Genomic DNA, 14667 nt, shown 5'->3' on the forward strand with positions numbered 1-14667 from the left:
GGCTAGGGGAATTTACATAGCAGGTTAGGGGAATTTACATAGCAGGTTAGGGGAATTCACATAGCAGGTTAGGGGAATTTACATAGCAGGTTAGGGGAATTTACATAGCAGGCTAGGGGAATTCACATAGCAGGTTAGGGGAATTTACATAGCAGGTTAGGGGAATTTACATAGCAGGTTAGGGGAATTTACATAGCAGGCTAGGGGAATTCACATAGCAGGTTAGGGGAATTGGATTAAGTTGAGTTAAGGGTTAGGGGACTCGAACATTGGAACCTGATGATTTGCTAGAAGGTCGGAGATTACGCCCACCCATCCTCCCTCCCTACTTTAATGTCTGTCTATAGTAACTAAACCATTAGTAGGTATCATACACTTGGAGGTGCTCAGAAATATGTAAAGTATGTTTCGTATGTCTGTGAGGCCAGGCTGCATGATTTATTTAGTCATGAAGGGATCCTTTGTTCCGTCATTTTATCTGGTGCATAAAAGCCTTGTCCTCATTCAGACTGTTCCTGAATCCCCCGCTAGGGGTCGCTATCACTCCTCAGGTATGAGCTGACAACCCGTTTGAAAGTTGTGGGAAGTCCTCAGACCAGAGAGATGGAGGAGCATTGAGGAGCAAGTGGAGATGGAGGAGCAAGTCACAATGTTATTTCTCAGCTTTTAAAACATTCAGCTGACAATGGAAACCAGTGTATGAAATATCATCCGAGTCTAGGAACAAAATAATATTTTAATTTTCTTTTGCCCGTGTCCTTTAATTGAACGTGTTTGATCAGTTTGATCAAGTGAATCGTAGAGTAGGCTACAGTAGAGTATCACATATTTTATTGTACAAGCAGCCTCATGCAATCAGCTGATAGATGCATCTATCGATTACACTGTAAACAGGTGTTACAGTGTTTTAGGCATGAATAATCGCCGACAGTTTTACTGTTCTTGTAAACACGGTAGACTAAGACTATAGCCTACTTAAAGGTTTCGCTTGCATCAGACACATTTTATCTACCTCACGCCCACGTTTATCAGAATAAAAGCCTAACAATATTAACCATCCATATTTGATATTTAATGAATTCATTATATATATTATTATAATTATTTTTGTATCTGTCTAAACTCACTCCAGTGTGTATTATAGACATGAGGAACGCGTCATAGGTCTCTCCTTTTTCGAGTCCCGCGTGACAATGTCCTCACATTCCAGTTTCTATTTGTTTGGGGAACATTTCTAACATTTGATTGGCTATCTCCGACCCTGCATCCTCGTTCACCTGCTTCCTCGAAAACCAACTATTGGCTCACCAATGTGTCACTATCATCCCGCCTCTAAACTGTCCCTCGCATCTTGTAGAAGCATCAATTGTAGCCTTCTCTTTCCTCTCTTCCACACCGCAGAAAGTACACACTTGAAGTTTAATCGCAGATACAAGAGATACGAGGGATGAGAGCTCGAGCGCAGCCGCACAGAAGCGAGGGTGGAACGTCGCCGACGGGGTCTAACCGGTCCAGAACAACTCGGAGCTTTTAAGCTATTTGCGTGGAAGGGTGGATTTAATCAACGTGGATCACTGAAAATCCTGCACTGAGTTTGAACAGTACTCGCCGCTTGTTTTTAAACTTTCGTGAAAAGGGTGAATATCAGAAAGCTAACGGAAAAGGGTTGGGAAAAGGAGTGCAGTCGGAACACTGGCTACGGGGTTCTACCAGTTTTGGGATGTAGCCAGTTGAATCGGAATGCGTTGTATTTTTGAGGACAAGGTTTTTAGTATAACTGTCGACACGGGTGCAGTTAAATAGGCTACACGGGACAAAAGGAGTGCATTTAACCCGAGATTATGACACTAATGGGACATTAATATTTTGCATCAGAACAAGTAATTACATCCCTTCATCTGAACTGTTCGAGCAGAGAATACTTCGTCAACATGGACACATTACGGATTGCAATGCGAGACGCGTCTCTGGTTTATTCAATGCTTCTTTTGACTTCTTTTTGGAAAGGTAAGAACCCATAGAGGAAAACTTTTGTTCTAGAATAAGTTAGTCTACATATGCACTGTTTTCACGATTTACACAAAATGAATTAGAATTGTGTGGCAGCTATGCATTCTACAACTGCGCCCTGTCATTTGCGTGCTCCCATTAGGCTATAATTATTGATGTATTTGATAGCCTATTTACATGACATATCATTAACATATTTGGGAATCATTTGTAGATTCACATGTAGAAATAGCCAGATTGCCACTTTTACAGTATTTAAAAAAAACTTTACTTGACTCCTGTTGATTCAGAATAGTGTGTGTGTGTGTGTGTGTGTGTGGAAATGACGATCATGATATAATGTAACCTACACCAGAGACGTGAAACACAGGATATGTCCAGAACAACCAATTATTTCGAACGGAACATTTCATTTTAGGCCTATTTAAAACCAATTCAAATAGGCCCATGACAAATCACTCTGGATTTTTCTGTTACATTGGTTTGGGTTAACAGCGTTTATTCTCTTCTTTTTAAGTCATTAAATTTAGCATGAACATTGGCCATGCGTCGTATGCTATTTTCTCACGTTGTTTTTGAAGCAGTGAACTCACATATAAAATACTTAAAAAAAAGCCTATAATCGTCATTGATAAATGATAAAATGATTGGAACCTTATTTAGTTTGCCGGATTGAGAACTATTTCATGAGTAGCCTATGGACAATTGTGACACAAATGTTGCTCTGCATTGCTTACTAAATCACATGACGGATTGTTATCGTTTTTCGGGATAGTTTACGTACATAAATTAATTCCAACTTGACCACAGGCCGTACATTGATTGCGTTTAATTTGTCACAATTGTGCAAAATGTTTGACATGTGCACGGTAAATGGCTCAGACCGTTGACAGTTGTGCGATGGAGAGGCCAGAGTGTAGGACAGCCTTTGTCCCGGCTTTGAAAAGTAACTGGAGCAACAATGACTCTGAACAGCTGTGGCGGAGTATCGGTTTATTAACACGCTTGAAGAACAGCCTGGTTAAGTCTACCCCATTGTTTTTTATTAGTCTGACCTAGGCTTGTCAACATGACTGTAGTCGCTCCCTTGGCACTTGGAAAAGACCATGCGTGTAGTAGACCACAACAATGCACACTGGAATTTGGTCACATTTCACCTTTGCTGTTAAATTAAATCGTATTTATTGGGCGCATGGGAGAACTGCTTCAATAAGGTAATAGTAGCTAAGGCCAGCGGATAATGTTCTGGAAACGAAAGCTGACCTTGCGCGTTGATTTGTGGTAAAGGCCTTCAGTCAAGCGTGTCGCCGCACGGTTCCCACTGTGAATCCCGTTTATTTAGGCTACCACTCTGAACTGACATATGAATCTAAGTTTAGTAATGTGAATGTCAATGCTTGAGATGCTGGTAAAAAAAAAGGTTTTGCCTGAATCACAAATGCATAATAGTTTGGAAAAGGAATTAGACACCAAAAACGTGCGTAAAAGCCAATTTTGCAATTGTTGTTAGTTATCTTGTCTTCTGTTTCGGTTAGATTGTAACAAGCATAACACTGATTCAGCTTTTTTCATACATTTGTTAGTTTATCCATCAAAGACAATCCATGTGCATCTGCAGAATCCATGTAGTTACAATAGGTAGCCTAATGTCAATGCATATTATATATCGGCAATTGTCTCCATAAATTGTGTGAAAGATCAACGACAACAACAAAAACGGACACAATGCATTCCACATTAAACAGTAGGCCTATTATCTTCCTTCGCTATATTATAAATCTGTTTGCGTACGAGAATCGTCAAAGCGGGCCGATCTGCGTCATCTCCCGGAGGAGCTGATATACCTCGTGTACGGCCCTCGGCAGTCACTGGATGTTCCCTTTGATTTTTCTCATGCTATACAGCAGGGATATTCAACTCTGATCCTACGAGGTCCGGAGCCTGCTGTGTTTCTGTTTTACCTGACAATTAATTGCACCCATCTGGTGTCCCAGGTCTACATCAGTCCCTGAGTTAGACCTGGATCAGTCCCTGATTTAGACCTGGATCAGTCCCCGAGTTAGACCTGGATCAGTCCCCGAGTTAGACCTGGATCAGTCCCCGATTTAGACCTGGATCAGTCCCTGAGTTAGACCTGGATCAGTCCTTGAGTTAGACCTGGATCAGTCCCTGAGTTAGACCTGGATCAGTCCCTGAGTTAGACCTGGATCAGTCCCTGAGTTAGACCTGGATCAGTCCCTGATTTAGACCTGGATCAGTCCCTGAGTTAGACTTGGGTCAGTCCCTGATTTAGACCTGGGTCAGTCCCTGATTTAGACCTGGGTCAGTCCCTGATTTAGACCTAGATCAGTCCCTGAGTTAGACCTGGATCAGTCCCTGAGTTAGACCTGGATCAGTCCCTGAGTTAGACCTGGATCAGTCCCTGATTTAGACCTAGATCAGTTCCTGATTTAGACCTGGATCAGTCCCTGAGTTAGACCTGGGTCAGGGATTGATTGAGTTTGAATGCTATACAACAACATTTTACCACCCCGAACCACCATTGTGTTTAGTACTATAATTTGACACAAGACAAAGATAAGATTATCTTAATTTGTTTTCCTTCACATTTGCTCATAGCTCACAGACTTATTAACTAGTCAAATGTTTGCACTTCTCAACAGAAGTATAACTGGGCTATACATTCTCCAAAATATCACACACACACACACACACACACACCACTTGTTACTTTCTGTAGTTAGATCATAAATCCAGACTCTAGACAACAAATTGGATGGAAACATTTCAAAGTGAAGGAATGTGAACCCATAACATTTACAGGCGCAAAGTGCGTGCCTGTTAAAAACTGCGTTGGACAGACTGTGCCCTTCACGGTGAACTTTAGAGCTGGAATAAGCAACAGTGTTATCCCCAGATCCCTTTTACTGCAGTACAAATGCCAGGAGGATGCAGTGGTGTGTGTGTGTGGTTATCATTTGTGGGGAGTAAGGAGAAGCTCACAAACCACTCTTACGGATATCCCGTTTGTCTCTCAAACAGCAATATTGAAATTGGGACCCACATTTATGTCCACAACACTCATAATATTTATATATATATTTTTTTCATATTTATATTAAGGATAGAAGAAAATGAAGAGTCTTTGTTTGGGCTTGTTGTTGCTTTTATATATTATTTTAATATTTTTTGTTTTATGATGTTAAGTGTGTGACATGAAATGCACCTGTACCACTGAGGTGGTGCGTCTGGTATCTAGAGTGGGCAGACTTTGCAATACTGGTGTGCAGTTTTTTAAAGAAGTGTGTGTGTGTGTGTGTGTGTCTGCGTGTTGTACAAGAGGCAGCCCGTACGATGGAGATAATTCACGGATGAAACATTTGTAGGCCTCAGACTATATTACATATGCATGGAAATGTTCCGGGGCGGAGCTGAGCAGACATTCTCTTATTTTCCTCTGTCGCAGGCGCATTTACAGAGCGAGTGAAGTCATGTCTGTTTATGGAGAGAGTGAAGGCATGTCTGTTTAGTCTCAAGTGTAATTCCCGTTCTATAGTATTTGGTGAATAAGCTGTACTGAATAACTGTACAATTCCCCTTTCATTTAACGAATGGAGTGTATTATCCTGGAAGGGTTCTGTTGTTAGATCGGAAATAGGGAATGCAACCCGCTGGAGAGAGATGGTTTTTCCCACAGTGCACTGAAACAGTCAATTGGATCATTCATCGTCTACACAGTAAAGGTGGCATATCAGCAAATCTCTGATTACGTTGTGTTGTTTGCTCTTGTTCATTCACATATTTACATTGAGTGCATTGAACCCGTGAACACACACACACAGGACTTTTTGGGGACCAAAAATTGATTTCCATTCAAAATCCTATTTTCCCTAAGCGCTAACCCTAACCTTAACTTGAACTTGAACTCTAACCTTAATCCTATTTCTAACCCTAAACCCCTAAGCCTAAAATAGCCTTTTTACAAGTGAGGACCGGCAAAATGTCCTCACTTCTCTGAATTTTAGTTGGTTTACCATTCTTGTGAGGATTTCTGGTACTCACAAGTATAGTTAAACGTGTATACACACACCACAACAAAACACCACACCACAACACAAAGGACACAGATTTGGTGGAGGAGAAAAAAATTATCAAGTCTGTGCCTGTGGAGGTTAGCCTGTGGAGATTAGCCTGTGGAGGTTAGCCTGTGGAGGTTAGCCTGTGGAGGTTAGCCTGTGGAGGTTAGCCTGTGGAGGTTAGCCTGTGGAGGTTAGCCTGTGGAGGTTAGCCTGTGGAGGTTAGCCTGTGGAGGTATGCCTGTGGAGGCCTGTGGAGGTATGCCTGTGGAGGTTAGCCTGTGGAGGTTAGCCTGTGGAGGTTAGCCTGTGGAGGTTAGCCTTGTCTGTTCTCTGGTGGCTAGGTTGACAGAGAAAGCGACGTGGCTAGGTTGACAGAGAAAGCGACGTGGCTATGTTGACAGAGAAAGCGACGTGGCTATGTTGACAGAGAAAGCGACGTGGCTATGTTGACAGAGAAAGCGACGTGGCTATGTTGACAGAGAAAGCGACGTGGCTATGTTGACAGAGAAAGCGACGTGGCTATGTTGACAGACAAAGCGACGTGGCTATGTTGACAGAGAAAGCGACGTGGCTATGTTGACAGAGAAAGCGACGTGGCTATGTTGACAGACAAAGCGACGTGGCTATGTTGACAGAGAAAGCGACGTGGCTATGTTGACAGACAAAGCGACGTGGCTATGTTGACAGAGAAAGCGACGTGGCTATGTTGACAGAGAAAGCGACGTGGCTATGTTGACAGAGAAAGCGACGTGGCTATGTTGACAGAGAAAGCGACGTGGCTATGTTGACAGAGAAAGCGACGTGGCTATGTTGACAGAGAAAGCGACGTGGCTATGTTGACAGACAAAGCGACGTGGCTATGTTGACAGAGAAAGCGACGTGGCTATGTTGACAGAGAAAGCGACGTGGCTATGTTGACAGAGAAAGCGACGTGGCTAGGTTGACAGAGAAAGCGACGTGGCTATGTTGACAGACAAAGCGACGTGGCTATGTTGACAGACAAAGCGACGTGGCTATGTTGACAGAGAAAGCGACGTGGCTATGTTGACAGAGAAAGCGACGTGGCTATGTTGACAGAGAAAGCGACGTGGCTATGTTGACAGAGAAAGCGACGTGGCTATGTTGACAGACAAAGCGACGTGGCTATGTTGACAGACAAAGCGACGTGGCTATGTTGACAGACAAAGCGACGTGGCTATGTTGTTTATTATCCTCTTTAAAGTGAATGTACAGTCGGTATATGTATCTCTGTCCCTTTATAAGTAGTCTTTGAGTCTATGGGTCTCTGTGTCTCAAAGGGAATCTATCTGTGTAAGTGTGCGAGTGTGTTTTAATAATTGACGAAAGAGGCATGTGAGTGTGTGCGTGTGCGTGTGCTTGACGTCTGAGTCTATAAGTCATAATTGACGAGAGAGGTCTGTGTTTTTGTGTGTGTGCGTGCATGCAGACGTCTGAGTCTATAAGTCATAATTGACGAGAGAGGTCTGTGTTTTTGTGCGTGTGCGTGCATGCAGACGTCTGAGTCTATAAGTCATAATTGACGAGAGAGGTCTGTGTTTTTGTGTGTGTGCGTGCGTGCGTATGGCGTGCATGTGTGTGACGGCTGGGTCTATAAGTCATGTTTGGGTTTAAGGTGGTGGCAATCAGGGAGACATTTCCCACCAGATTAGCGTCTGTGGAGCCGAGATGGTAATGAGGGTGATCATTATCATCAATGTCTTAATGAGATAATGACCCAGTTGAGAGAGGAGATGTGTAGGAGAGTCACGCTTCTGTTAGATGCTACTATTCACCATGATATTCTGATGCCACCATTCACCATGCTATTCTGATGCTACCATTCACCATGCTATTCTGATGCTACCATTCACCATGCTATTCTGATGCTACCATTCACCATGTTATTCTGATGCTACCATTCACCATGCTATTCTGATGCTACCATTCACCATGCTATTCTGATGCTACCATTCACCATGATATGTTGATGCTACCATTCACCATGCTATTCTGATGCTACCATTCACCATGCTATTCTGATGCTACCATTCACCATGCTATTCTGATGCTACCATTCACCATGTTATTCTGATGCTACCATTCACCATGCTATTCTGATGCTACCATTCACCATGCTATTCTGATGCTACCATTCACCATGATATGTTGATGCTACCATTCACCATGCTATTCTGATGCTACCATTCACCATGCTATTCTGATGCTACCATTCACCATGCTATTCCGATGCTACCATTCACCATGTTATTCTGATGCTCCCATTCACCATGCTATTCTGATGCTACCATTCACCATGATATTCTGATGCTACCATTCACCATGATATGTTGATGCTACCATTCACCATGATATTCTGATGCTACCATTCACCATGCTATTTTGATGCTACCATTCACCATGCTATTCCGATGCTACCATTCACCATGTTATTCTGATGCTACCATTCACCATGCTATTTTGATGCTACCATTCACCATGATATTCTGATGCTACCATTCACCATGATATGTTGATGCTACCATTCACCATGCTATTTTGATGCTACCATTCACCATGATATTCTGATGCTACCATTCAACATGATATTCTGATGCTACCATTCACCATGATATTCTGATGCTACCATTCACCATGCTGTTCTGATGCTACCATTCACCATGCTATTCTGATGCTACCATTCACCATGCTATTCTGATGCTACCATTCACCATGCTATTCTGATGTTACCATTCACCATGCTATTCCGATGCTACCATTCACCATGCTATTCCGATGCTACCATTCACCATGCTATTCTGATGCTACCATTCACCATGCTATTCCGATGCTACCATTCACCATGATATTCTGATGCTACCATTCACCATGATATTCTGATGCTACCATTCACCATGATATTCTGATGCTACCATTCACCATGCTATTCCGATGCTACCATTCACCATGATATTCTGATGCTACCATTCACCATGATATTCTGATGCTACCATTCACCATGATATTCTGATGCTACCATTCACCATGCTATTTTGATGCTACCATTCACCATGCTATTTTGATGCTACCATTCAACATGATATTCTGATGCTACCATTCACCATGATATGTTGATGCTACCATTCACCATGCTATTCTGATGCTACCATTCACCATGCTATTTTGATGCTACCATTCAACATGATATTCTGATGCTACCATTCACCATGATATGTTGATGCTACCATTCACCATGCTATTTTGATGCTACCATTCACCATGATATTCTGATGCTACCATTCACCATGCTATTCTGATTCTACCATTCAACATGATATTCTGATTCTACCATTCAACATGATATTCTGATGCTACCATTCACCATGATATTCTGATGCTATCATTCACCATGCTGTTCTGATGCTACCATTCACCATGATATTCTGATGCTACCATTCACCATGCTATTCTGATGCTACCATTCACAATGCTATTCTCCCCTTTCACTTGCTTTCTCAAACACTTTCTCGAGGTACTTGATTCCATCTGTCTCTCCCTCTTTCTTATCCCTCACTCTCTCTTTCTACCTGTCACACACATGCGCTTTTTGTGCATTTTCCTCTCTCTCTTTTTACTCTATTTATCCTCTCTATCTCTATCATTTATTTATCCTCTCTTTATCCCCTCTCTCTCTCATTATCCCCTCTATCTCTTTATCCCCTCTATATTGTTATCCTCTTTATTCCCTATATCTCTCTATCCTCTCTTTATCCTCTCTCTCTTTATCCTCTCTTTATCCCCCATATCTCTTTATCCTCACTTTATCCCCTCTATCTCTTTATCATCTCTAACCTCTCTTTATCCTCACTTTATCCCCTCTATCTCTTTATCATCTCTATCCTCTCTTTATCCTCTCTCTCTTTATCCCCTCTATCTCTCTCTCTTTATCCTCTCATCTCTTTATCCTCTCTTTATCCCCCATATCTCTTTATCCTCACTTTATCCCCTCTATCTCTTTATCATCTCTATCCTCTCTATATCCTCTCTCTTTATCCCCTCTATCTCTCTCCCTTTATCCCCTCTATCTCTCTCTCTTTATCCTCTCTTTACCCCCTCATTATCCCCTCTATCACTTTATCCCCTCTATCTCTTTATCCTCCCTTTATCCCCTCTATCTCTCTCTCTTTATCCTCTCTTTACCCGTCATTATCCTCTTTATCCTCTCTTTACCCCCTCATTATCCTCTTTATCCTCACTTTATCCCCTCTATCTCTTTATCCTCACTTTATCCCCTCTATCTCTATTTCCATTTCCTTTTTTATCCTTTTTTCACCATGTCTTGAGGTCTTTTGATGCAGACATTGACTCATTCATGCCAGATAAAGATGGGCCCTTAATTTTTTATTATTTAAGCCAACATATAAAAAAACATGACAATTGCTATAATGAAAATACAATATTTGTATATACATGTTCAGGAATGAGTTTCCATGATTATGGTTGGCAGCACCTCCTACTGGACAGTTGATTTAACTACAGCTATGACGTTGGTCTCTCATCCAGGGTTTTAACCAAGCACCAGCATTGCTTAGCTTTGATATTTGTCACTGACTACTACCAATGTTCTATAGTGAAAAAGATTGTTGAGAGATCTTCACTTAGTTAATAACTAAATAGATTCACTGCTGCTATCAAAGTAATTCCTCCCTCCTCCTGGATTCTTCCTCCTCCTCTTCTGTCCTCTCCCTAAATACATTCATGGCTGCTATCGGTCATTCCTCCTCCTGTCCTCCTCCTCTTCCTACCCCTCTTCTCTACTCTCCTCCTCTTCCTACCCCTCTTCTCTACTGTCCTCCTCTTCCTACCCCTATTCTCTTCTCTACTCCTCTTCTCTCCTCCTCTTCCTACCCCTCTTCTCTACTCTCCTCCTCTTCCTACCCCTCTTCTCTACTCTCCTCCTCTTCCTACCCCTCTTCTCTACTCTCCTCCTCTTCTCTCCTCTTCCTACCCCTTTTCTCTACTTTCCTCCTCTTCCTACCCCTCTTCTCCACTCTCCTCCTCTTCCTACCCCTCTTCTCTACTCTCCTCCTCTTCTTTACTCCTCTTCCTACCCCTCTTCTCTAATCTACTTCTCTTCCTACCACTCATCTCCACTCTCCTCCTCTTCCTACCCCTCTTCTCTACTCTCCTCCCCTTCTTTACTCCTCTTCCCACCCCTCTTCTCTAATCTACTTCTCTTCCTACCCCTTTTCTCTACTCTCCTCCTTTTCCTACCCCTCTTCTCTTCTCTACTCTCCTCCTCTTCCTACCCCTCTTCTCTACTCTCCTCCTCTTCCTACCCCTCTTCTCTAATCTACTCTCCTCCTCTTTACTCCTCTTCTTTACTCCTCTTCTCTACTCTCTTCCTCTTCCTACCCCTCTTCTCTAATCTACTTCTCTTCTTTACTCCTATTCTTTACTCCTCTTCTCTACTCTCTTCCTCTTCCTACCCCTCTTCTCTAATCTACCCCTCTTCTTTACTCCTCTTCTTTACTCCCCTCCCTACCCCTCTTCTCTACTCCTCTCCTACTCCACTTCTCTACTCTACTCCTCTCCTACCCCTCTTCTCTACTCTACTCCTCTGCTACTCCTCTTCTCTACTCCTCTCCTACTCCACTTCTCTACTGTACTCCTCTCCTACTCCTCTTCTTTAATCTACTCCTCTTCTCTAATCTATTTCTCTAATCTACTCATCTTCTCTAACCTACTCCTCTTCTCTAATCTACTCCCCTTCTCTAATCTACCTCTCCAATCTACTCCTCTTCTCTAATCTACTCATTTTCTCTAATCTACTTCTCTAATCTACTCCTCTTCTCTAATCTACTCCTCTTCTCTAATCTACTCATCTTCCTACTCCTCTTCTCTAATCTACTCCTCTTCTCTAATCTAATCTACTCCTCTTCTCTAATCTAATCTACTCATCTTCTCTAATCTACTCCTCTTCCTACTCCCCTTCTCTAATCTACTTCTCTAATCTACTCCTCTTCCTACTCCTCTTCTCTAATCTACTCCTCTTCCTCTTCCTACTCCCCTTCTCTAATCTACTTCTCTAATCTACTCCTCTTCCTACTCCTCTTCTCTAATCTACTCCACTTCTCTAATCTACTCCTGTTCTCTACTCCTCTTCTCTACTCTACTCCTCTCCTACTCCTCTTCTCTACTCCTCTTCTCTACTCTACTCCTCTCCTACTCCTATTCTCTACTCCTCTTCTCTACTCTACTCCTCTCCTACTCCTCTTCTCTACTCCTCTCCTACTCCTCTTCTCTACTCCTCTTCTCTACTCTACTCCTCTCCTACTCCTCTTCTCTACTCCTCTCCTACTCCTCTACTCTACTCCTCTCCTCTTCTCTACTCCTCTCCTACTCCTCTTCTCTACTCCTCTTCTCTACTCTACTCCTCTCCTACTCTCCTCCTTGAGACGGACTTTGCTTATGTTTTCAACAAGAATCTCATTTCACTGCGTTAATGACGTCAGACAGTGGTATGCCAGAGCTTTGAAATGTGTGTCTCTCGTATGTTTTTTTATACAATACATGCAACAGGTGCTTTGACTTTCGTATGTAGCGTGTACTGTATACTGACCTCAGTGTGTAGCGTGTACTGTATACTGACCTCAGTGTGTAGCGTGTACTGTATACTGACCTCAGTGTGTAGCGTGTACTGTATACTGACCTCAGTGTGTAGCGTGTACTGTATACTGACCTCAGTGTGTAGCGTGTACTGTATACTGACCTCAGTGTGTAGCGTGTACTGTATACTGACCTCAGTGTGTACTGTATACTGACCTCAGTGTGTACTGTATACTGACCTCAGCGTGTACTGTATACCGACTGTAGCGTGTACTGTATACCGACTGTAGCGTGTACTGTATACCGACTGTAGCGTGTACTGTATACTGACTGTAGCGTGTACTGTATACTGACTGTAGCGTGTACTGTATACTGACTGTAGCGTGTACTGTATACTGACTGTAGCGTGTAGCGTGTACTGTATACTGACTGTAGCGTGTAGCGTGTACTGTATACTGACTGTAGCGTGTACTGTAAACTGACTGTAGCGTGTAGCGTGTACTGTAAACTGACTGTAGCGTGTAGCGTGTACTGTATACCAACTGTAGCGTGTAGCGTGTACTGTATACCGACTGTAGCGTGTACCGTATACTGTATACTGACCTCAGCGTGTACTGTATACTGTATACTGACCTCAGCGTGTACTGTATACCAACTGTAGCGTGTACTGTATACTGACTGTAGCATGTAGCGCGTACTGTATACTGACTGTAGCGTGTACTGTATACTGACTGTAGCGTGTAGCGTGTACTGTATACTGACCTCAGCGTGTACTGTATACTGACTGTAGCGTGTACTGTATACTGACTGTAGCGTGTACTGTATACTGACTGTAGCGTGTACTGTATACTGACTGTAGCGTGTAGCGTGTACTGTATACCAACTGTAGCGTGTACTGTCTACTGACTGTAGCGTGTAGCATGTACTGTATACCAACTGTAGTGTGTAGCGTGTACTGTATACTAACTGTAGTGTGTACTGTCTACTGACTGTAGCGTGTAGCGTGTACTGTATACTGACCTCAGAAGGCTTAGCTTACATGTCTCTGGTATGGTTTTATATTTAATATATGCAACATGTCTGTTATGTCTAAATGTTAACCACCCATATAAATCAGATATTACAAGAATCTTCTGTGAATCTTGTGTTTGCTATCAGATATTTTACTGACAAGATCCAGGTAGAACATATAAGAGTCTTATTCTATATCTTTTCCAAATGGGACACACTGTCTTCCTGGACAAAGTCCATACTAAAGTCTCTCATCCTATCATCTGTCTTGGCCCTTAAAACACTCTCTGTTCCCACGTCCAACTCTAGTAAACTGAATCTCTCACGTGATTGGTCCACTTTAGTTTAAGTGACCGTATTTAAACTTGTCATTGACTTAAGAGATATGCAGACAAATACAGTCTGAATCTTGAGATGGAACAAATCTTTGTCGGATTATGGCTAAATTAACTTAATCTAAAATGGATACACTGAAGAATTGCCTCTAAAAGCCAACAGAAATAAATGTAACATTCCAGCTAGATTGACTAACAGGAGCGTCCCTTCGCCCAGACCACTCCAGATTTATCCTGTCATTCTCTGTCATTATTGTGGGGCGGTGAGAGTAGCTGACTAAACTGCAGAACCAGAATTTGACAAAGCCACAACTGGCATCAAGGCATTGGTTTAGTTCATTGGTTTTAGTTCATTGGGTTTAGTTCATTGGGTTTAGTTCATTGGGTTTAGTTCATTGGGTTTAGTTCATTGGGTTTAGTTCATTGGTTTAGTTCATTGGTTTAGTTCATTGGGTTTAGTTCATTGGTTTAGTTAATTGGGTTTAGTTCATTGGTTTAGTTCATTGGTTTAGTTCATTGGGTTTAGTTCATTGGTTTAGTTCATTGGTTTAGTTCATTGGGTTTAGTTCATTGGTTTAGTTCATTGGGTTTAGTTCATTGGTTTAGTTCATTGGTTTAGTTCATTG

General features: G+C 42.3%; 1 protein-coding gene across 2 annotated transcripts in view; it reads left to right on the top strand.

Annotated features, from left to right (window-relative positions):
- Positions 1-1249: 1249 nt before the first annotated feature.
- The window catches only part of LOC139577267 (transmembrane protein 132C), a 491028-nt gene continuing 477610 nt past the window's right edge, over positions 1250-14667 (top strand). For both annotated transcript variants that reach the window (XR_011675244.1, XM_071404264.1), the window contains exon 1: positions 1250-2007. Coding sequence is in view for 1 of the 2 variants with exons in the window: in XM_071404264.1 (XP_071260365.1) it covers positions 1932-2007 (76 nt within the window). In the remaining variant the exon portion in view is untranslated. The remainder of the gene's footprint in view (positions 2008-14667) is intronic.

The sequence above is a fragment of the Salvelinus alpinus genome, chromosome 5 (assembly GCF_045679555.1).
Source record: "Salvelinus alpinus chromosome 5, SLU_Salpinus.1, whole genome shotgun sequence".
In the NCBI taxonomy this organism is placed as follows: domain Eukaryota; kingdom Metazoa; phylum Chordata; class Actinopteri; order Salmoniformes; family Salmonidae; genus Salvelinus; species Salvelinus alpinus.